General features: G+C 38.5%; 5 protein-coding genes across 12 annotated transcripts in view; 3 read left to right on the top strand and 2 right to left on the bottom strand.

Moving 5' to 3' along the window:
- Positions 1–566: 566 nt before the first annotated feature.
- On the bottom strand, positions 567–6,861 carry LOC117985575 (arginine-hydroxylase NDUFAF5, mitochondrial). Its single transcript, XM_034972334.2, has 6 exons — positions 6,412–6,861; positions 5,533–5,684; positions 4,326–4,433; positions 3,074–3,219; positions 2,295–2,478; positions 567–785 (listed from the first exon to the last, which is right to left on the bottom strand). Exons 1-6 carry the CDS (start codon positions 6,719–6,721, stop codon positions 588–590), a joined length of 1,098 nt encoding a protein of 365 aa, XP_034828225.1. The 5' UTR covers positions 6,722–6,861; the 3' UTR covers positions 567–587.
- Positions 6,862–7,139: 278 nt separating this feature from the next.
- Positions 7,140–8,362, top strand: LOC117985574 (small integral membrane protein 12). 2 transcript variants are annotated; one of them, XM_034972332.2, is made up of 3 exons: positions 7,140–7,273; positions 7,431–7,560; positions 7,763–8,362. In XM_034972332.2, the coding sequence occupies exons 2-3, from the start codon at positions 7,431–7,433 to the stop codon at positions 7,891–7,893; spliced, it is 261 nt and encodes an 86-aa protein (XP_034828223.1). In that variant the 5' UTR covers positions 7,140–7,273; the 3' UTR covers positions 7,894–8,362. The 2 variants fall into 2 exon arrangements, with proteins under 2 accessions (XP_034828223.1, XP_069357128.1); XM_069501027.1 differs by having other exon boundaries at positions 7,141–7,268.
- A 567-nt stretch (positions 8,363–8,929) lies between these two features.
- Positions 8,930–10,249, top strand: LOC117985572 (zinc finger protein 155-like). The gene has a single exon (XM_034972330.2). It carries the CDS (start codon positions 9,180–9,182, stop codon positions 10,176–10,178), a length of 999 nt encoding a protein of 332 aa, XP_034828221.1. The 5' UTR covers positions 8,930–9,179; the 3' UTR covers positions 10,179–10,249.
- A 595-nt stretch (positions 10,250–10,844) lies between these two features.
- LOC117985573 (uncharacterized) overlaps positions 10,845–23,745 on the bottom strand; it is a 240,469-nt gene continuing 227,568 nt past the window's right edge. For 4 of the 5 annotated variants that reach the window (XM_069501026.1, XM_069501023.1, XM_069501025.1 and 1 more), the window contains exons 2-3: positions 11,963–12,187; positions 10,845–10,973 (exon numbers count right to left, since the gene is read on the bottom strand). In XM_069501026.1, the coding sequence (XP_069357127.1) occupies positions 10,893–10,973; positions 11,963–12,178 (297 nt within the window). In that variant the 5' untranslated portion in view covers positions 12,179–12,187 and the 3' untranslated portion in view covers positions 10,845–10,892. Of the gene's footprint in view, positions 10,974–11,962; positions 12,188–12,946; positions 13,017–23,745 lie in introns of those variants that run through there. The other variant, XM_034972331.2, reaches the window with a different exon arrangement.
- Positions 15,104–23,745, top strand: part of sff (sugar-free frosting) — a 56,439-nt gene continuing 47,797 nt past the window's right edge. For 2 of the 3 annotated variants that reach the window (XM_069501000.1, XM_069500999.1), the window contains exons 1-2: positions 15,104–15,362; positions 19,017–19,265. In XM_069501000.1, the coding sequence (XP_069357101.1) occupies positions 19,181–19,265 (85 nt within the window). In that variant the 5' untranslated portion in view covers positions 15,104–15,362; positions 19,017–19,180. Of the gene's footprint in view, positions 15,363–18,948; positions 19,266–23,745 lie in introns of all 3 variants that reach the window. The other variant, XM_069500998.1, reaches the window with a different exon arrangement.

Here is a 23,745-nt window from a genome sequence, read left to right as displayed (position 1 = left end):
TCAAGCAAAGTAAGAAGAATGATCTATCTATACTATATCCACGGAGAGAAACGGAGTATAGGGACCTCTCTGTTACGTAATCCCATACAAACGACAAGGACAAAAAACTCAGTGGATGTTAACCACCAGTTTGAGTGGCCAACCATAATCGAAGCTATAGTCCGCGACAGGTTGAGGTAGCTATCGGGATGTGAGGCGGGGGGACGCCCTGCACACCCACATGGCAGCCACACCGGGTTAGCGCGGGTGTGCGGGGCGTTTCCTCCCCGATTGCCATCGCTACCTGTCGCGTACTATGTATGTTATCGAATCGAATTTCGAATGGTTTTTTTTAAATATAGGTTCTCTAATATAATAGTATAAGTAGAGTAGTAAAAAAACCATAGGTTCGATGATTGGTTGGCCACTCAAAATTCTTAACGACCACTGAGTTTTTTGTCTTTGTTATTTGTAGGGGATTACGTAACAGAGAGAGGCCTAAGTATATTAACTTCTCTCCGTGGATAGAGTATATTGCGTAGTAACATAAAATAATTATTGTATTTTACTTAAATAAAAATCAAATATTTCGCAATAGTAGGTACTTTTTATTTCTTATCATCTTCAGTCAATTCAATTTTCTTGGTATCTTTGATAATTTCATCAATTTTGTGCAAATCCTTCAACGACAACTCGCCAGTGCCTCTCTCCATCGGTCTAGGTTGGGACGGATCTGGTTTCCAGCCGAGGAAGTTTATTATTTGGTACGTAGCTGGAACACCCCTGGATTTGCGGTCTGGAACTTCCTGGAATTAAAAAAATCATGGAAACCTTATAGGACCACTTTGTTGTCTCTCTGTCTATCCGTCCATCTGTCGTGTCTGTCAACCTATAGGGTACATTCCATTGACCTAGAATCATGAAATTTGGCAGGTAGGTAGGTCTTATAGCACAAGTACCTAAAGGAAAAAATTTAAAATCTATGTATTTGTGGTTACATCACAAAAAAAAATTAAAATGTGTTCATGAACTAATAATTAGTATTTTCAATTTTCAAAGTAAGATAACTGTATGTCAAGTGGGATGTCATAATATTATGAAAGGGTATATAATACTACATAATACTTTACCTGTACATTCTAAAACAGATTTTTATTTATTTTTATGCATAATAGTCTTTGATTTATCGTGCAAAATGTCGAAAGAATACGACTGTAGTACGGAACCCTCGGTGCGTGAATATGACTCCAACATGGCCGGTTTTTTTTAATGTCCAAAGTGTTTTAGGCTAAAGTAATTACGAGTAGGCACAACTACAAAGCAAAAAAAAATGCATAACTGTTTCATCAAAATCGGTCAACTTCTACTCTGATCTTATTTTTGCATAAAGTACAACTCAAGACTGATACCCGCAGAGCGAACACAGTCGAGCGTTGCAACCGCAGCGGGCGCTTTAACGCGGCGTTTGACTCGCCCAGTGCGCGCAGGTCAGTCAATGCGTCACAATCCTACTTTGCCTGCATACATCTCATCGTAGATAACGGTGGCGGCGAACTGAGTCGAGCGTTGCAACCGCAGCGGGCGGTTAAACGCGGCGTTTGACTCACCCAGTACGCGCAGGTCAGTCAATGCGTCACAATCCTACCTTGCCTGCATACATCTCATCGTAGATAACGGCGGCGGCGAACTGAGTCGAGCGTTGCAACCGCAGCGGGCGCTTAAACGCGGCGTTTGACTCGCCCAGTGCGCGCAGGTCAGCCAATGCGTCACAATCCTACTTTGCCTGCATACATCTCATCGTAGATAACGGCGGCGGCGAACTGAGCCGAGCGAGCGTTGCAACCGCAGCGGGCGGTTAAACGCGGCGTTTGACTCGCCCAGTGCGCGCAAGTCGGTCAATGCGTTACAGTCCTACCTTGCCATACATCTCGTCGTAGATAGCGGCGGCGGCGAACAGAGTCGAGCTTTGCAACCGCAGTGGGCGGTTAAACACGGCGTTTGACTCGCCCAGTGCGCGCAGGTCAGTCAATGAGTCACAATCCTACTTTGCCTGCATACATCTCATCGTAGATAACGGTGGCGGCGAACTGAGTCGAGCGTTGCAACCGCAGCGGGCGGTTAAACGCCGCGTTTGACTCACCCAGTGCGTGCAGGTCACTCAATGCGTCACTGTCCTACCTTGTCAGTTGCCATACATCTCGTCGTAGATAGCGGCGGCGGCGAACAGAGTCGAGCGTTGCAACCGCTGCGGGCGGTTAAACGCGGCGTTTGACTCGCCCAGTGCGCGCAGGTCATTCAATGCGTCACAGTCCTACCTTGCCATACATCTCGTCGTAGATAGCGGCGGCGGCGAACAGAGTCGAGCGTTGCAACCGCAGTGGGCGGTTAAACGCCGCGTTTGACTCGCCCAGTGCACGCAGGTCACTCATCACATGCCACATTGAGGGGTACCACACTGTCATCGAGTCTACGTCCACTGTTTGAAGGGTGAAACCTGCCCTGGAAACCGAATATTTTATTTCTAAACATGTAGGTATTTACCTATCTTCACTTCCCAATAATTTTGATTAAAATCTAGCAATTGATTTCAAATTGCTTCTACTATACCGAAAATTACACGAATTTTGTTTCATGACGAACGGAACGGAAAAACGGAACCCTTATGGCTTATAGGATCACTTTTTTGTCTGTCTGTCTGTCGGTCTGTCAAGAAACCTACAGGGTACTTCCCGTTGACCTAGAATCATGAAATTTGGCAGGTAGGTAGGTCTTATAGCAGACATTTGGGGAAAAATCTGAAAACCCTGAATTTGTGGTTACATCATACAAAAAAAATCTAATTATGGTCATGAACTGATAATTAGTATTTTCAATTTTCGAAGTAAGATAACTATATCAAGTGGGGTATCATATGAAAGGGCTTTACCTGGGCATTCCAAAACAGATTTTTATTTATTTTTATGCATCATAGTTTTTGAATTATCGTGCAAAATGTCGAAAAAATACGACTGTAGTACGAAACCCTTGTTGCGAGAGCCTGAGTCGCACTTGGCCGGTTTTTTTTAAAATTAAGTCTTAAAAAAGCAATACATACGCGTTAAGCAAGCCTCCTATGTCTCGTATCCTGGTGAAGGGCGATATGTGAGGGTGCACTCCCCCCAGCCGCTCGCTCTCCGCCAGCTGCAGAGCTTGGCGGAGTTCCGCGAGTGTATCCCCACCAAACACGCAGGCTACGAACACCTGACGAAGGAATACCATCATCATCATGATCAACCCATCGCCGGCTCACTACAGAGCACCGGTCTTTTTTTTTTTTTTATTCATTATAGGCAAACGCTTGACCGCAATCACACCTGATGGAAAGTGATGATGCGGCCTAAGATGGGACGCGTTTACCTAGAAGATGCCTATTCACTCTTGTTTTAAAGATACCCGGGTTGTAGTTGGTAGGAAACACATACCGTGGAAGAGTATTCCATACCTTAGTCTCCTCTCAGAGTGAGAAGTAGAGTGAGAAAAAGAGAGGCCATAGTCTACCACGCTGGCCAAGTGCGGATTGGCAGACTTCACACACCTTTGAGAACATTATGGAGAACTCTCAGGCATGCAGATTTCCTCACGATGTTTTCCTTCACCGTTAAAGCAAGTGATATTTTAATTACTTAAAAACGCACATAACTCCGAAAAGTTAGAGGTGCGTGCCCGGGATCGAACTTCCGACCTCCGATTGGAAGGCGGACGTCCTGACCACTAGGCTATCACAGCTTTTATCTATCATCTAGTGTATATATAAAATTCAAAGTCCTGACTGACTGACTTATATATCAACACACAGCCTAAATCGCTGGTCCTAGAGACATGAAATATGGAGGGTGTGTTCTTTATAAAGAGTAAGTATCCACTAAGAAAGGATTTTTCGAAATTCTACCCCTAAGTGGGTTAAATGGCGATTGGAATTTTACGTAGTCCACGCGGCCGAAGTCGCGAGCATAAGCCTAATACTTGACCGACTGACTGACTGAGACTGACTGACTAACTGACTGACTGAATGACTGACTGATCTATCAACGTACAGCTCAAACTACTGGACGAATTGGGCTGAAATTTGGTATGCAGATAGGGATAGCTAGACGTAGACATCCGCTAAGAAAGGATTTTAGAAATTTCAACCCCTAAGGGGGGTGAAATTTCTAAAACTCTTAAGGGGTCCCAAACTCCTATTTTAACTCCTAAGGGGGTGAAATGTTAGTTTGGAATTTGACCATGCGGACGAAGTTGCGAGCATAAGCTAGTTTATATTATAATTTAATATGAATATAGAGAATACTATAGATTAATATACATACCCCATCAGGTTTCAAGCACTGCATAACTTTGTCAAAGCATCCTGGCAAATCATTGACCCAATGCAGAGCTAGTGACGAGACCAGCAAGTCCACACTATTTTCGGGAAACTGAAAACGATAGAATAATTGCAAACTAATTTAAAATCTTAAATTAATTTAAAGTAGCCTTCATTTTAAATTAATTTAAAAGCTCTTGGTACAATATATCTGTATTAATATTATAAAGAGGTAAAGTTTGTTAGTTTGTTTGTAGGGGGTAACCTCTGGAACTACTGAAACGATTTGGAAAATTCTTTCACCAATGGCAGCGACATTATTGAGCAAACGCCGAGTTTCTTGCTGGTTTTTCTCCGTACGAAAGGCATTCCGAACCAGTGGTAGATATTCATTTGACTTCAAGAGTACTGGTAAAAATTTAATTGAATAAAAAATATTTTTATCTATTTTTATTTTATTCCTGACTAACAATAGGCTACTTATATTTAATTTTCAAAAAATTGTAATAAGCTACCCGTGCATAGTCGGCGGGTCGCTAGTTATGTATATCTTGGACAAGATTGGTCAACAAAATTATAGTAAAATCATTATATTAATTCATCTTGAAGGGAGGTCACAACTCACATTGCTGGATGGGTAAAGTCTAAATTGTGAATATTCAAGAACTCCATATCTGTTTATTAATTTTATTCAAAGACTGATCACGGATAGAAGAGAGAAGAAAAAACCTGTGCCTTATTGGCTAAATGAGTTTGGTTTGTATTTAGTGATTGAAATCATGAACTTTGGACTCAATTTCAATACAGTTTAAGACAATTTTTTAATGATAACGGGTACATAACCACGATTTTTTATTCGTCGATATTTCGACCAACTTGCACGGGTCGTGGTCACGACGGGACTGCATGCTGCGAGAGAAGAAGTTTGAGCTGTAATGGGCAGTAGCGAACTACTCTCTTTCGAAAGGTTATGTACCCGTTATCTAAATTAAAACATGTCGTTAAACCATGAAATGAGCTTCAATCATTAGACCATTTTGCTTGAAAATGAGTTCAGATTTGTATTCAGTGGACAAAAATATCTGGATTAAAGAAAAGAAAAAGTACTTGATCAGACGTATAATTACACTGTTTTGTCTGCCAGCTCCTTAATTATTGTTAGTGGTACTCGCTCATATGTCGCAACAAAACAATCAGATCTACTTACTTACTTGAAAATTCTCTTCATCCATTAGCACCTTGTCACACTTGACTCCATCGCCTACTATTGCTTTGTCTAGATGTGTCTGTGATGAATCACATAAGGTGACCTTTTCCACACTGTCTGGTAGAAAGTGACGGGACACATAGCCTCTGCCTGCACCTTAAATTATGGAAAATTTATTATTTCTTTTTTTTTTATTCAGATACAAATTAGCCCTTAACTGCAATCTCACCTGGTGGTAAGTGATGATGCAGTCTAAGACGGAAGCGGGCTAACCTGGTATGGTACTTTATATTAAATCCATACCCCTTTGGTTTTGTACACAACATCGTACCAGAATGATAAGTCGCTCGGCCCAGTTTTGCCGGTAGGGTGGTAACTAGCCACAGCTGAAGCTTCCCACTAGACCAGACCAGATATTTAGACATTGTAAAATTCGCCGCCGGGAATCGAACCCGGGACCTCTCACTAACAAGACCACATCATCTTAACTAGATGATGCCTGCAACTACAACTTTGTCCATGCTAATCTATGTTTTTTAAAAATCTCACTGGAACGCGTCCGCGACTTCATCCACGTAGATTTAGATTAAGTATTTCAAAATCCTCTAGAACTCTTTGATTTTCCAGGACAAAAAGTAGCCTATGTACTTCTCCGCGATTTAAGCTAACTTTGTACCAAATTTCATCGAAATCAGTTAAACATATGGGCCTCGGAAACATAGCAGACAGACAGACACACTTTCGCATATTGCTAAGGCCCTCCGCTGATGCTCGTGCCACTCAACCTGTTAGAGGGTTGGATTCCTAGTTGGCTTCTTTTCTAAGCCCATATTTGAGGCGACGAGTTTTCATACCGTAAATTTCTTCAATAAACTCTACTTACCCAATTCCACAGCATTCGTAAACGTTCTTTTTATATCGAAAATGCGATCAGCGGTCCGCCATCCTACTTCCTCTTTGATATACTCAGATAAATGATAATCCTCACTTTGCGCAGCTCGTTCTTTCTGTAAAATCTTCGCTTTCCTATCAAATATATTCATCGTACGGTACACAGAACTTGCAGTCTTTTTCTTTGTAGCTTTTGTGCTCTGACTTCGGAGTAATAAGCGGCCCAAGTTCATTGAAGAATCTAGCATTCTTTTAATGAGTATTTGAGGTATTGTGTTCAGGAAATGTGTTTGTGTCATCATTTTAATAAATAGGTAGACGATGCAACTATTTCAATCAGTACTTAAAAGAGTTGTTTAAATTTTGGTATTTTTAAGGTTATATTTTGATTTTTTATCAAATAGGTATCAGCTGGCTGATAATGACAGGTAAGAGCCCATCAATTTGACATTAGTGATTGAATAGACAAAAATCGATTTTTAGGTAGGTTCCGGTAATCCGTACATTTTGATCATGTTCATCTTCGTTTCTTCGGCCTTAATATTATAATTGGTGTATTTGTAACTATGTATCTTTTCGAAAGGACTGAATTTTCATTTGTGACATTTTACTTCTCAAAAAAATCTACAAAGTAGTTAACTAACTCCAAGGATCCGTAGGATTTGCCGTACATCCTCTGGCAACGCTGTGTATCTTACGTCACTGTTAAGTGTCAAACTGTCAAGTAATGTGAAATGTCATTCTTAAATCTTATTTTTGTTTCGTTTTTATAACCTAAAAACATTAGATAAAATTAAAAGTTACCTATATTTAAACCATTGAAGTGCGTGATTTATTAAATATTGCTAAGTAAGGTATGTTTATTTATTTGACTAAAATCTATGTTTAAGGTTATCGCGATAATTGTTAGATTTATGTAGGTACCTAAACACGGTAAATAAACTAACCCCTATGCCCCTAAACCTATTTGTTTTGCGTTCCCGTAATAAGCATTAATGTAAATTATTTTAGATGTGGCCGATACTACTACAATTTCTGCGATCGAATGTGGCTTATGTGACTCTGCCGGTAGCAGCGGTCGTTGGAATAATAGGCTACAATTTAGAGAGCCTTTTATCTGATAGATATACACCTTATAACAGTGAGTACCAGAAATTACAATTAAAAACTACTTATTTAAAACTACAATTATTTATAGTTATTTAACTCAGTATCTGCATTGGAATTTGGAACCCTACTTAGTGAACATACCAGTTGACCAGAACTAGTTCTTAACATAAATAAACTAGTTAAGTACCTACCTACCAGTACATACTTATATGAAAAATAATTATTGTTTTCAGAACCAGTACAAGATCAGAGGTTTGAGAGGCTAGAAGATGAACTACTAAAAGACCCTACTCATGTTGAAAAACTTAAATACAAAGAAAATGTCTTAGGCAAAAATGTATCTCCATCATTGCTGAAGAACTAGGAACTAATAACTAATAGTAGATAGTATGAAATGAAAACATGGAATATTATACATTGCAATTTGCAACATACATTTTCATCAATCAACCAAACAAAAATATTTTTGGTGCAACTCTTCTTTTTCACCTTACTGCCGTTTTTCTGAAAAGCAATTTTTAAAAGCTTTTTTCGGTGTTTGTAAGTTGCAATGTAGGCGTAGATTTAGGTAGTTATTATTTTATTGTTGCTAGATTTTTATGACTAAAAATATAGCTGGAATCTACTGTTGTATTTATATAACTAACTTGTATTGCTCTTTGATTTTCCTGTACATGTGATACTTACTATATACATTTCTTATAAAAAAAAATACTAAAGCAAAACTATGTTAAGAAATACTTGGAACTCCATAATATATTTATTTTAACAACATTTTAGACAATACAATGATTACAACATAGAATAAATATTGCTTCAATAGTTTAGCATGTAAATAGGCTCTTCTGTTAATTTTGTAAGAAAATAATTAAAAGTATTTAATTTGTAAATAAATTAAAATCATAATGTGAAAATCTTAGTTTCTATTTTCCCACTTCTATTCATCAGATATTTAATTATACTACAAGTCAAAATGGTAAAACCTGACTGTTACCTAGGTACTCTACTATAAATACCACCCCAAAAGAACAGTTCATTCTCTTTTTTTTAGATTTTTCGAATCTATTCAATGAAATCTTTAATTTATACCAAACTCGATAGAGACATTGAAATTATTACATTTCCATGCAAAATAGCAAAGATTTCAGAATTTCAATCTGTATTAGTTGGTCAAACTGTATCACAGCTAGTTAGTAACAAAAATATTACAGGTACCTTCTTGATGCAGGCCAGTAAAAATAATATCTATTGCAGAACTATTAAAATAGCAATATTTTTTTTCTTGGATATTCTATTTTTTATTCATATGATATTATGCCTAATGCCTAATTTTATATAATTATACATTTTTTGCACTGGCAACAAACTTGTTGTCAAAGTTAAAAAGTTATAGCTGCGCTGTCATTAGCTGTGGGCAAAAAAAAACCAACGCGTTCGCTTCTCTTTTGGAATTTATGTTACTGTAACAAGGCTCGCTTTTGTGTTTCACTTGGAAAAACTTTTAAGATTTCGGAAACAATAATGTCAACAGTGCGTTAATGCCGCTAATTGTTATAATAACAGCAAGTTCAATGTTATTTTACGAGAAGAATAAGTCTTTCTACGGATCAATATCCCGCCCGCTGAAATGTCTCCGTAGCGTCACTGCAAATGGAGACAAAGTCTGGCGTAAGAATTACTGACCACTGGATGAAAAGTATGATGGAGCCGGCCGGCAGCGACAAACAAGTACAGAACGACAACAGATCCTCAGTGAAACGCGAGAAGATGGCAGAAGCTTACAACGGACAAGACAATATGACTTACGAGATGCAAGTTAATAAGCCGACCGAGGGAAGGTATCGCTGCGACGTGTGCGACCTGGCGTTCGAAGGTATGGAGTATTTGATGTTGCACAAGAAGTTCCACGGGAACGACAAAGACGGTCCAGTGATGGAGCCAGAGCCCGCGACGGCGAAAGAGGGTCCGAAGAAACGCAGGAAGTTCAAATGCGATCAGTGCGACGTGAAGGTCAACTCGCAGTATCATCTCGACATCCACCGCAGCAAGCACGAAGGTAACACTTCCAAAAAGTACATTTGCCACGTCTGCGACCGCAGCTTCGTCGCCGCACAGTTCCTAAAAAGCCATATGCAGAGTCATTCCGCTACGAGTACCATCAACTGTGAGATTTGTAACAAGAATTTCACGGGACAAGCGTACTTGAAGCTCCACATGCAGCTACACAACGATATAAAGAAGTTCAAATGTTCTAAATGTGATGAGATGTTTCCCACGAAGAACTGTTTGAAGATTCACATGAAGAAACATACTAAAGTCAAAAATTTCAAATGTGATTGTTGTCACAAGTTGTTTGTGTCGAAAATAACGATGGAGAAGCATCGTCAGAGTCACGAAGGGCAGCCGATGGATTGTCACGTTAAATGTACGCAATGCGATAGGACAATGCACTCTTCATTGGTTCGAACTCACATTGCCCGGGCGCATCCTTCAACGATTGATGATGACGTGAAGAGACCTCACAAATGTATGACATGTGGGAAGAGTTTTATCGTTAAAATCAATCTCAACCTTCACATCCGAGTGTGTCACCCGGACCTGGCAGAGCCAGAGGATGAAGACGAGGATGTAATGACAGACAATTCTTAGTTTTAAATTTAGTTTATACATATATCATGTATTATTAATAAATAATTATACTTTTTTATGCTAACATTAAATTTTGTGTATTTATTTTAGCTATTGGTGTCTAAAACAATTAAATAACAGTGATTTTAACCATTAACACTTGATGACTTTAATCCATACAAATGTCATCAAAATTGGTTCAGGCTTGCTTATTAGTTGGACTATCAATAATCACGTCATACTGTTATGTAGGTAGGTAGGTGCATTATTATATTATGATGCCGGAGGCTTCACCTGTGTGGATAATATCCACTGGATATAGTTATGTATTTAAAAATCCTGTGGGTACTGGTTTCTGAGACAAAAAACAGCCTATGGCCATCCCGAGGATTCAAGCTATCAATATCAATAATTTTTATTTGCTCAAGTAGGGTACAAAAAATTGACAACTTATTATCTGTTGATGTACTCTGTCTTTTTAGTGTGAAAAATTCCTACATATTATTTGCTATCTCTGTATATTTCATATGAAAACTGATTTTTCTGGGATAAAAATTAGCCTATGTCCGTCCTCAAGATGCAAGCTATCTTAGTAACTCGTCAAAATCGGTTAATCGGATAGGCCAAAAGGGAATTAATTAAACAACTTTTATGACAAAATTGAAATATTATTAAGTATATCAGTAATTTTTTTTTTTTAATTTTTTTATTAGGTATGTATATAATTATTTTATGTTAAACTTTTATAGCTAAATTCTCTGCAGTCCCATTTATATTATTCTCCTTGATTTCAACTTCCGCAGTCTCTGCTGCTTTCTGCAACAAATAAAATTAAAAAGTTATAGGCATAGCGCATATAAGACATAACTGAGTAGGCTCCTGCGGTAGTGGAGCGGTGCCCGAGCCCAGGGCCCCCCTCATCAAGGGGGCCCGGAAAGGCCTTATTTCCTTTTTTCTACAGATGAAAAATTTGTTAAATTTTTTTGTCATTCACTTTTTTACTTTCCAATAGGGCCCCAAATTCTTGTGTGACCAAGGGCGCCGGCACGGCCTAAGACAGCCCTAGGGAGGAGTGCCAGTTGTCACAAGTTTACGAATCACTGAGCTCTCGCTTCACGTCAGCACACCCCTCCCGCACCGCTTCACTAACGCAGGAACCTCTGTTATAAGCCTTTAGTAGATTATGTAAAAATATTTCTAGCGGAAGATTTTTAGCAACTTCTGAAGTGGGATTGTGAGGCCTCCGATTCGATTCCCCGCTTGGGTGAGTTTATTTCTAAATTAACTCCTGTAAAACTTAATAGATGTTGGGATCCCAAGGCCCAAGGTGATAGATTGGCGACCTCGCATACCGGAAACCCTCAAACGAGAAACGGACATCAAACGAGTCGTATAGGGAGTCGCTGTATCCAGGCGGTGGCGGCGGGCGTGTGATAATCTCTACAAGCCTATATCCAACTATGGACTGGTGGGACAACATTAAAAATCTTGAAGTAATTTAAAAAGTTTTCAAAAAACCCGTCTGCGGTTTGCACTGCATCTTTTTCAGCCCGCACATTAAAGTGTTTATAATTTTTTTAAGAATTTTAGGTACCTACCCAGTGACGCTCGCGCCATCACAACGAATCTAATGACGTATCATATTTTATCAAAATCGGTTGAGCCGCTGAATAATGACAAGCGGACATATGGAACAGACTTACATACAGGTCAAACACATAACCCTCCTTTTGGTTTCGCTGCAATAAAAGATTTAAAAGACAGGTAAAGCTTTCGCCTGAGAAGAAAATCTACAGAAAAGTTACCATTTTCTTCATATCTTCCTCTTTCTTCCTCTGCAACTCCTTGCTAACTTCTCTTATCAGCATAATCTCTTCAATTTGTTTAGGAGACAGGGGTTCGAATACTTTGATCGGGTCCACGGTTTTGGAGTCCACCACCTTTAGGAATTCCTCATACCGGGCGTTCAGGGCGTTGTAGCGCTCTTCGGAAATCGGTATGTATTTGTTGTAGTAAGACATTTTTGGAAGCTGTAATTAAAGCAAATCTTCATGATCAACCCATCGCCGGCTCACTACAGAGCACGGGTCTCCTCTCAGAATGAGAAAGGTTTTTGGCCAAAGTCTACCACGCTGGCCATGTGTTGATGGTAGACTTCACACACTTTTGAGAACATTATGGAGAACTGTGGAGCACATTGCAGGTTTTTCTCACAATGTTTTCCTTTACCGTTAAAGCAAGTGACATTTAATTATGTAAGTACTTAAAACGCACATAACTCCGATAAGTTAGAGGTGCATGCCCGGGATCGAACCCCCGACCTATCACAGCTTGTTAAAGCAAAGCGGTGATTCGGAATCCTATTTGAAGAGGCCGGGGTTCGATTCCGACGCTACTCTTAGGAGTTAGGTCAGTTTTAAGCAATTAAATTACCTAGGTCAATAGGGTTAACGGCTAAAAATAATCATCACTAAGTACCTAAGCTAAGAAAAAAATTTAGGGTTCCGTACCTCAAAAGTAAAAACGGAACCCTTATAGGAACACTTTGTTGTCCGTCTGTTTGTATGTCTGATAGACGATCAGACAGATAGGTAGGTCTTATAGCAGACATTAGGGGAAAAATCTGAAAACCGTGAATATAATATAGATAGTCCAAGATGAGTCCACTGGGCGTCGCGCAAGAGAGACACCAGCGCATGTTCGTAAGAGTCCCCCAATCGACATAAAAAGAGCTAGTAACTAAGATAAATTAGTAACAAAATTAATAAAACCTAAAATGTAGAACCTACCTTCAATTTGACGGTCGAGCGTGGAATTAAAATGCAACTGAACATGTAACCAACATGTTATTACATCGATTGTACATTGATTATTCCAATTTTTCATGGTCTTTTCCATGTTTCGATGGGGTGTTCAATCTGTAACACTTTTTGAATAGATAAATTAATTCTAGTAAATTCGGGGTTCGATCCCGAGCATGCACCTTTAATTTTCGGAGCATAGTGCGTTTTAAGCAATCAAATATCACTGGCTCTAACAGTGAAGGAAACTTCGTGAGGAAATCTGCATGCCTGAATTTTCTCCAAAACGTTCTCAAATGTGTGAAATCTGCCAATTCATGTTCCATACCTACTAAGCCAGGGTGATGGACTTTTCCTGACTGAATTTTATTTATCTTTAATGGTTTTCAAAATGATAATCAATTCCTCAGAATAATACCCGTGAAAACGTTGTACATGTTAAAATAGTATAAGTATTATTATACCTACCAAATATATTATGAGGAGATCCGCAGGAGAACCAAGGAACATAGCCCAAACTATTAGCAAGCTGAAGTGGCAGTGGGCAGGTCATGCCTGTCGTAGAGGCGATGGCCGTTGGAGGCGGAAAGTCCTTGAGTGGAGACCGCGTTTAAGCAAGCGTAGTGTGGGACGCCCTCCAGCACAATGGACCGACGATATAAAGAGGCTGGCGGGAAGTGGCTGGATGAGGATGGCTGAGAACCGGGTGTGGTGGCGCTCTTTAGGGAAGGCCTATGTCCAACAGTGGACGTCCACAGGCTGATGATGATGATGATGATATATATTATACTTAAAAAGGATCCAAAGGAAAGGGGCGATAATAAAATAATAATAATTGGAACCCAAGGTTGCTAGCACCTGAGGTCGAAAAGTAACAACTAAACAAAGCATTGTTTATTAATCGTACAATTTGAATACAAGCTGACTAATTATTATTATAATTTATTTTATTCTGATTTTATTCGAGTGGAAAATAACAACAGAGTGGCCATTCGTCCAAGATTTTCCGGACAGTCCTCTTTTTTATTTCAGGACATTTTCGCTTAGCTCATAACCTGGTAAAATAAGTCCCGCAAATTGCTAATTAGCGTGGCCGTCATTTTAGTGACGTCAGCACTAGATTGAAGTTTCGAGCTGATGGTATATTTTTATTTCGGCTGACGTCAAAATGACGTCATATCGATGTTATTATACATGGTTCCAGCGCAATAGCAATTTGCGGGGCTTATAGGCATAAGCGGTTGAAGAGGTCTACCAGATCAGATCTGAGTCAATTTAGAAATTATAAAATCCCAAACTATTCAAACGGTATTCGAATCAAACCCTGGACCTAACAGATCAAAATTTCCGAGTTCTATCACTACGCAGTGAGTTGACTTTGAAATACCAGTGGACCCAAAAGTTTGAAATTCTAAAAAGGTAGGTACAAGTCTAACTTTTTAGAGTTAGATCATCATCATCATGATCAACCAATCGCCGGCTCACTACAGAGCACGGGTTTCCTCTCAGAGAGAAGGGTTTTTGGACATAGTCTACCACGCCGGCCATGTACGGATTGGTAGACTTCACACACCTTTGAGAACATTATGGAGAACTCTCAGGCATGCAGGTTTCCTCACGATGTTTTCCTTCACCGTTAAAGCAAATGATATTAATAAATTTCTGAAAAACACACATAAATGCAAAAGGTTAGTGGTGCGTGCCCGGGATCGAACCCGACTCCCAAGGATGTGCGTTTTATGCAATTAAAAACTTAATCACTTGCTTTAACAGTTAAGGAAACGTGAGGAAATCTGCATGCCTGAGAGTTCTCCATGATGTTATCAAAGGTGTCTGAAGTCTGTCAATCCACACTTGGCCAGCGTGGTGGACTAGGTATGGCCAAACCTTCCTCATTCTGAGAATAGACCAGCTACGCCTGCCATGGGTTGATGATGATGATAAATGCAGTAATTTCCCTGAAATTCGGGAACTAAGGAGCAATACAGCTAATAAAGTTCCTAAAATCCAGCCATTTTTGTTTAAAAAGCTTCCAAAGCAAGAATAATCGCAAGGGTGGTCCCGTGAAAAGGAACGCAAAACAACCCCTCAAAGGCTAATGACTCACACCCCCAGTCGAAAATAGCCGAACAAACCCGACGGTGCACGAACCCTACGCGTACGAGCGCACGAAAAACATTTTACAATCCATCTACAAATTATGTAATATGTGAATTTTTTTACACTAAATTATATTTAAAAAAATACAGTGATGTTAAAGTTTTCCAAAAGTGTTAAAAAAATATGACAATTTCCAATAGCAAAGCACGCGTAGGCAATATTGATTTTCTGTGACGTGAAGGAACTCTATGCGGAATCCAGTGTTTTTATTAGATGTAGTGAAATATTTAAGTGTTCTTTTACAGTGAGTGAAAATTGCAAGCCTTTTTTGATATAAATTACATTCATTTTTAATTTAAATCATAAACAGCAAAAAAACACATCAGTGCCTTAAAAAGAATCTAAAAATAAAAATTGACAAATCAAAAACCTGGAATGAAATGAAACACCCCTAAAATTAAAAAAAAAAGTGTAAAATCATTTTAAATTTCGAATGTTTATTAAAGTCGAGTAGTTCAAGAGAGTGCCATGCATAATTGACAAACATTTTAATTTAATTAAATGCAAATTTGCCTACCTACCTATTTTGAGTTATTTTTGGTTTTATTTTGAATTAATGTTTAATTTATTATTTAAATTGAATACTACTCGAAGTTGTATCGATCGTAGCGTTGTAGCATTGCTGTTAACAACCTACGTCGTTTGTCAAGATCGCATTTGTTATTCTGCGATTTTCTTAAAATTTTCTTTTGTTTCCGTTCCATTTTTTATTTTATTATTTTATTTATTTATTCTTCTTGTTCTATTAATTAAATAGCAATATGAATAATAAAAATGTAGACTTAATTTTACGGAAATTTTTACGTTAAAATAAAATTGTTTCTACCTTCCCACGTAATTTTAGCCATGTCTCTACAAAGCTCTACCATTATAAAATCTGTAAATGTTCAGAATAATAAATTATTTATGTATTTACCATAGACCTATAGGTATTTACTTACTTGAAAAATAATGGTAGGTACCTAAACCAGTCACCATAATTTGTGGTAAAAAAACAGGAAAGTAGGCAACTTTATTTATTGACTCCACCTTCCTTGATATATGAAAAAAAAAACTTGTGAATAAAATAAATACCCTAAACTTTGATATCTGAATAAACAAGAATCCCACTATGAGGTGCAGATTCGATTTTCTTTAATTTAATACATTATTTGAACTATTTGTATTGGAAACTCAACTCATATCAGCTTTGAAATTCGCCTACGTAAAGTCAGGTCAAAATTTAGTCTTTCGCCACGGATTTTGATCAAAACCGCAATTTGAAAGTCTGATTATGTATGCTATCGAACCGCAAAAGTTGCATCTCAATCGATCCAGTAATTTTAAAGTGAGGCTAAAAATACATGCTAAATAAAGCTAATCAAATTGAAGTCACTGAACAATACCTACATTAAGTGTAATGTTTTCATTCACGTTTTTTTGGCTTTTTAAATGAGCCCCAAACTTTGGTCACCCCTGCATGGCTTAAGGGCCAGCTATCGCTTGAACTATGAAATTCTAAGATTTCAAGCTCCAAATTTACCATCATAGGACGAACTTTCATATTATTGAATACATGTTTAAAATAAATCAATCTTTAATGTATCATATTTACAAAATCTATTTTATTTAGTTTCTAGTGTCCAATCTCCCGCATCTAGTTTTAATTAAATAAATAACAGACTCAACTTTGAAGCCCTAAAACTGTCCTTGAAAATCATCTAATTTACTGGAAAAAAATACCAGAATATCAGAAGTATAGTCTTATTGACTTATAATGTACTAGAATATGGATTTTTAATCACATTACTGGGTAAAAAAAAAGAACTATTGCCAATTTTCACGAATTATATGGCTAGTTTAAGACAACTTTTTGTATTGAATAAAACATAAATTCAACTAAAAATGTATATCAAAACAAACTATGTCCTTTAATAAATCTATTTGTATAGTTTTGGTAACAATCCATTTATTTGATCAAGCATAAAAAAATTATAAACATCACTCTAAATTACTATAAATAGCCACGCAATGGCTTCGTTCGTATGGCCGTAAATTTGTAAACCTCCTCTTAAGACCGCCCTGTTGATATACCTACGTTATATTATTTTTAATGTTAGGTACAACTGTAAACCAAAGTTGGGTTGCACCTAGTCTTAATTGCGGCTGGTAGCAGTTGTTTAAACTTAACACCTACCTACTAAGGCACGGTTGCTTCAGCAAATTTTTACAAGCACGCAACCGCTAAACATGTCGTTACAGAACAAAATGTCAAAGAAAACCATTTTAACGAATGTATGTAACGACTAGCTTCTGCCCGCGGCTTCGCCCGCGTGGCCTACAGGAAACAAATGGCATTTTTTTTTTCAAACAAACATTATAACATCAGGACGCGCACCCTGAACAGCACCGAATAACACATATAACCTTCCAACCCCCATTTCATCCTTTTAGGGGGGATTTTCTCGTAGTCGTTTCTTAGCTGACACCTAACCTCAATAAAAAACCTACTTTCCAAATTTCAAGTTAATTATCATCAATAATTAAAACTGTCCTATACAAATTTTCATCCCCTATTTGACCACCCTTATTGGTGAATTTTCCAAAAATCCTGAAACACATATTTTTTCATTTGTAACCGAAAACCCAAATACCAATTTTCATGCAAATAACTTGAAAAATGACGGACTTTCATACAAACTTCCATCCCCCATTTAACCCACTTAGGGGTAGAATAGTGGATTTAGTGGATACCTACTCTTTACAAAGAATAGACCTTCCAAATTTCATGTCTTTAGGACCAGCTGTTTAGGCTGTGCGTTGATATATATGTCAGTCAGTCAGTCAGTCAGGACTTTGAATTTTATATAATATAGATAGATAACAAACGGTTTGAAACAACCGAGCCTAAGACATTAAGTTCAAAGCCAAAATGTAGGTTAGTATAAAGTTCGAACTTTCTAAGTACCAAAGTTTAAATTAGTACTATTATTATTCATACAACCCCAAATAGTTACATAAGCCCAGTCACATTAACCCCGTCCTATGGGTATTGGGTAGCCGATCTGAAGAGTAACTCGCAGCGCTGGCAACTAGCCAGGCTTTTAACATAATTTTGTTGCCGATATAACGCTTTGAATGGATCACTTGTCTATTTTTTTGCTGGATTTGAAACCTTTTTTTCGCTATATTGAACATTTTTTAAAGCCTTCATAGCCCTGTTGCCAAACTGCGCTATCCATATCAATGCATTATCCTCCCGCCCGACTAACAGCCTTTAACTGTTAGATACTAATTTATTAAGTCATTTTTCACAATGTTAATACCGTTAAGGGCCGCAGCAGGCACGATACCTTTAGCATCAGCGATCGGCGATTTTGTATCGCGTTTGACGACTCTGCGTCACTGCGTTCCATCGCTTTATTGAAACTAGCGATTGTTTCCATGCTGCATCGCCTTTTGACCACTTTTTGCATTCGATCGCTGTGTTGTAATCAGTACCTTTATCATATCAGTACCCTTATTATAAATGCGAAAGTGTGTTTGTTTGTGGGTTTGTTGGTTTGTGCTTCAATCACGTCGCAACGGTGCAACGGATTGACGTGATTTTTGCATGGGTAAGTATAGATAAAGACCTGGAAAGTGACATAGGCTACTTTTTACCCCAGAAAATTAAAGAGTTCCTAAGGGATTTTTAAAAACCTGATTCTACGCGGATGAAGTCGCGGCCATCAGCTAGTAATAAATAATTTCACCCTCACCACCTGGGTGCCTGCCGCCTGGTACACTTCGACCGCCCTTTGTAGGTACCACTAATATATTTTCAAGAAAAGTTACTTATGTTCTAAAAGGCACTGAAGTATCTAAGGTATCTAAGTAATTTAACCAAACCATAATTTTAAAAAAATTCAATCCAAAGTGCAAGCTATGACCGTCCACGTATATGGCACCTGACTATAAAATATATAGAAAGAAACATGTCAGCCAAAGAACTCTCAATATGACACGATGCTGCACAACGGATCGCGCTTTTGACGGTGATAAGACGGTTGCGGACCGCTCCTGTTACGGTCAGGTGTGAAGATGGAGGGGAGCAACACGGCCTCAGAGGCCCACCAATATGTTGGGCCCTTCAGATTGGAGAAAACCCTCGGAAAGGGGCAGACAGGTAAGCGAAACTATGAATTGTCTTTTTTTTTTTAATTCATTATACGCACACGTTTGACCACATTCACAACTGATGGAAAGTGATGATGTAGCCTAACATAAGACGCGTTAACCTAGAAGATGCCTGTTCACTCTTGGTTACACCTACTCCAAATCTATACGTAACGTAACAATCACGCATGATACGTTTTACGTCATCATTCCTCATTATATTATTAGTACTAGAAGATCAGGTATCCGTATATACCTACTTAATTATAAATAAAAACAATTTATTGAACACGATCTTTATTATCTAAATCAAATAAAATAACTAATTTACCAATTCACAAATTATAATTACTTACTTATAATTCCTAAAGTAAAGCCAGAAAATTGACAATCCTCCTACAGTGATCCATGTATCCCTTCCCCTGAGTTTTCTGTTATCTGTGGTGATGTCTATCGCGCGTAGGTACGAGATTCGAAACTAGGTAGGTAACTTGACTTGCTGCGAGTGTGCTACACAGTGCAAGTGACTTGCTAAAGCTAACATCTGCAAGTTCTATTGGCAGTAGGCACTTGCACTGCCACGCTGACAACACTGACAGCGTCGCACCGCTGCAAGTAGGATTATACGCGCCCGGCGCCACCGATGTCTGCGACCGATATCACTGTAGTACAGTCCGTTCACTATAACTTTTCCCCTGACGTTTATATTGGCACCATTGCAAATCACACAATAATAAACCCTAAGCTCTAAGGAATAAAGCAAACAAAGCAATGGTGCCAACATGACGGCAGGGGAAAAGTTACAGTGAACGGACTGTAGCTAGTAGTGTCGGGAGGAATAAAATTGGTGTTCGATTGCGGTAAAATGATAGCTAGGTACAATGTCATAATCACAACCGCAATCACCTCTGATTGGCTCACTATTCGCTACAATGCATGCAATTGCATTGTTAGGTACAACGATTTAGTCAATCACAACAACTGAGATTGTAGCAGTTTTTCCGCAATCGACCAGCTGATCTTTCCAGAATGTAAGTAGGTTAAATTTCAATTGTGTCTTCTATGTCCCTATACCGCTGTACGCGCTTCTTCGTGTCGGATTCTGCTAGAACTACTTGAAACAGCGAATTTGCTAGTAGAGGATCTGTAACAAAAATATTAAGGGGGCATCATCATTATGATCAACCACCGGTGGATAAATGTCTGTGTGTTCAACCCGTCGCCGGCCCACTACTGAGAACAGGGGTTTAGGTCATGGTTCACCACGCTCTGACCAAGTGCAGATTGGCAGACTTCACACACCTTTGAGAACATTATTGAGAACCTTCATTTCACGTTTCTTCACGATGTTTCCCTTCACCGTTAAAACAGTTATAAAATAACGAAGGTCTGGCCCTCACGGGCTCTTAGTTCACACGGAAAAGTTAGAGGTGCGCCGTGCGTGTCTGGGATCGACCCCCGACCTCCCGATTCCGAATAGGACGTCTTAACCACTAGACTATCACATGGTATATAGTCACTGGTATAGTAGATATCCACACCTACGGCAAAAGGCTAAGTTAAGAAAGAGCCTCAAAAGGTGAAGCCTTGTACGAATTGTAAATATTCATTTCATGCTACTACACGAAGAGCCGCCCACTCGGTGACACTTGCTTTTTGGAGCGCTAATTTCATTGCGAAAGCATAAATTATCAAAAGAAACATCTACTTACTTTACCTTAAAAGTTTTTTTTAAATGGTTCAAAGTAAAGTTAATATTTTGCCTTGAAAGCTTAGATATGATTTTTTTTCTTATCTTACTTAAAATTTCACCAGGTGCGAATCGTCGTCGTCACCGGTATCTAATGACAATGAGATGTAAAGAACTTTTTCAAAAAATTTAATTTTTTCGTTTATAAAATGGGAGTGTTTTTATAAAAACAATATAGGATTCAAATAGTTTTTTAGTCCACCTTAGCAGCTAAGAGAGTAGGGACCAGACCGATTGTAATTTAAAATAATTGTTTGCAAGAAATACCTACTTTTTAGAGATTTTTGTATTTAATATTTTAATTTCTGGTTCGATCTCCTAAATCCTATGATAGCTGTAATGGGTTTCCGAGATGGTCAAGTGGCTTGACATCGCACGTATTTGATTTTCGCTTGAGCCAAGCATATAATATTATAATAAATAAAACGTTTATTTTCAATCATCTTTTTACATACCTACATACGTAGGTTTGATCTCGAACAATTTGCGTTCTTATTGACGTAAGTAAAGAATTTTCAAAAATGTTGCAAGATCAAGAACTAACTAGCTAGATTTTTGGATCTGTGTTAAAGATAGCCAACCCTCTTTCTCAGTTTACAAAGCTTGATGCTTGAGTCAAGCATTTACTTATGTGCTTGACGGTGATTGATCGAAATTTATATTTTTGCGTGACGCGACGTTCGAACAGTATTCGAGATGTGAGAAAAGTGCCATTTGCTTGATTCAAGCAGCACATCTCTGGCATGATCAAGCAAAACAAAACGAGGTAAGTACGTGTCTTGCTGTCATGTGTAAGTACCTACTTGATGTAAAGCCACTTGGCTGTCTCGGAAGAAAAGGAGTATTCGATATTGCAACGTTATGGTACTGAAACAATAATCGACAGATCATGTGCTGTTGCAACTATAGGCTATACCAGTAATAGTGTTCTGTACATACCACCCTCAGTTTTTAATCTCAAACACCTTTAAAGCTTGTCTTCAAAGAGCTCTCGAGTGGCCATTGTCTGAAGCGCCTAGGCTAGCGTGAAATAAATATTGTCACAACTTTACTAAAGGAGGTAATTTATGAATAGCACTAACTTTTCCGGATTCCGTGGAGTATTAAACTTTTTACTTCACCGTTAAAGCAAGAGCTATTTTTATTAAGTGCTTGAAAAGCACAGAACTTCAACACATTAGAGGTGCGTAGGTACCTACCCGGGATCAATCCCCGGACCCCTGAATAGGTCAAAGTCTTCGCTTCGCATTCCGCATCGTGAAGAAACCAGTATGCCTGAGAGTTCTCCATAAGTATCATCTATTCTAGTATTAGACTAATTATGTGATATGTCCTAAACTCCTAACGTGAATTGAATATTATTGAAGCTAAATAGAACTGTTTTCAAAACATTTATCCAAATAAAAAGAATAGAACAACAGGAAGATTCCTACAAAGTCAGTAAAACAGTTATCTAGTTAGCTACAGATAAATAAAATAACTAGGTTAGGCTAAGTGACATGGCTAGGTTAGGTCAAGGCAAGCAGCAGGCTTACGGATACGGGCCAAGGGTAGATTTTTTAAAAAGAGCAAATAGAGTTATGCTTATGGAGACATTCGATTTAATCATTCGAGAATCGTTTTGACTCTACTTTAGACGGAGTTCTCGAATGGTTAAGTTTCAGCTCTTGTCACTTTACTTGGTGGGCCTAGAGAGTCAGGCAAGGGACGTGAAATTTTTTGAGTACCTACCTACATAGTCCGCCACGCTAAGTACAGATTGGCAGACTTCACACACCTTGAGAACATTATGGAGAACTTTCAGGCATGCAGGTTTCCTAACGACGTTTTACTTCGCCGTTAAAGCAAGTGCTTAAAACGCGCATAACCCCCCGTTTCCACTTGTCGTTTGTCGGGTCGGGATTTAAATAGGATGCTCCAGTGGCAGAACATTTTATATGAAGCTATTAACACTTGCCGGAAACAGATTTTGTGTTAAAATGTACGGCCACTGGAATATCAATCGTCAAACGACAAGTGGGAACGGGTGGTAACGCCGAAAAGTTAGAGGTGCTTGACCGAGACCGAACCTCTGACCTCCAGAATAGCAGGTAAACGTCTTAACCACTAGGTTATCACGGATCTTTAATAATGTATGGTACCTAGAGGCAATTATCTATAGAAGGTTTTTGCTTTAATGAAAAAGCAATTAGCTCCGATCATAAAAAAAATGAAAAACTTTACCAACTGCGGCCTAATTTGGGACCACTGTCTGTTACATGTCACATTCAGAACAAAACCTATTTGGGACATGTCGGAAGTCGGAACTACAGTGCATTACGACATGCTATCTTCATTTTTAGGGTTCCGTAGGTACCTCCTAGGTAGGTTTTCCTTCATGGGACCCTATAAAGGATCACTTTGTTGTTTGTTTGCCTGTCTGTCTGTCCGTCTGTCCGTCGTGTCTGTCAAGGAAATCTATAGGGTACTTCCTGTTAATCTAGGATCATGTTTGGTAGGTAGGTCTTATAGCACAAGTAAGTAAAGGAATAAATCTGAAAACCGTGAATCTGTAGTTACATCACGAAAAAAAAAAATATGTTTCAATTTCAAAGTAAGTAATATAAGTATACCAAGTGGAGTATCATATGAAAGGACTTTACCTGAACATTCTAAAAGAGATTTTTATTTATTTTTATGCATAATAGTTTTGGATTTATCGTGCAAAATTTCGAAAAAATGCCCGAGTACGGAACCCTCT

The sequence above is a fragment of the Maniola hyperantus genome, chromosome 9 (assembly GCF_902806685.2).
Source record: "Maniola hyperantus chromosome 9, iAphHyp1.2, whole genome shotgun sequence".
In the NCBI taxonomy this organism is placed as follows: Eukaryota; Metazoa; Arthropoda; class Insecta; order Lepidoptera; family Nymphalidae; genus Maniola; species Maniola hyperantus.
Note: the sequence above shows the minus strand (reverse complement) of the source record. Positions and strands in the feature narration are given on the sequence as shown.

Coding starts and splice junctions, on each gene's coding strand:
- LOC117985575 (XM_034972334.2), bottom strand. CDS start 6,721: ATGATGACACAAACACATTTCCTGAACACAATACCTCAAATACTCATT. Junction 4,434..5,532: donor TGGATGAAGAGAATTTTCAA/GTAAGTAAGTAG, acceptor TATCGTTTTCAG/TTTCCCGAAAATAGTGTGGA. Junction 786..2,294: donor ACGACGAGATGTATGGCAAG/GTAGGACTGTGA, acceptor TTTTAATTCCAG/GAAGTTCCAGACCGCAAATC.
- LOC117985574 (XM_034972332.2), top strand. CDS start 7,431: ATGTGGCCGATACTACTACAATTTCTGCGATCGAATGTGGCTTATGTG. Junction 7,561..7,762: donor TAGATATACACCTTATAACA/GTGAGTACCAGA, acceptor TATTGTTTTCAG/AACCAGTACAAGATCAGAGG.
- LOC117985572 (XM_034972330.2), top strand. CDS start 9,180: ATGGAGACAAAGTCTGGCGTAAGAATTACTGACCACTGGATGAAAAGT.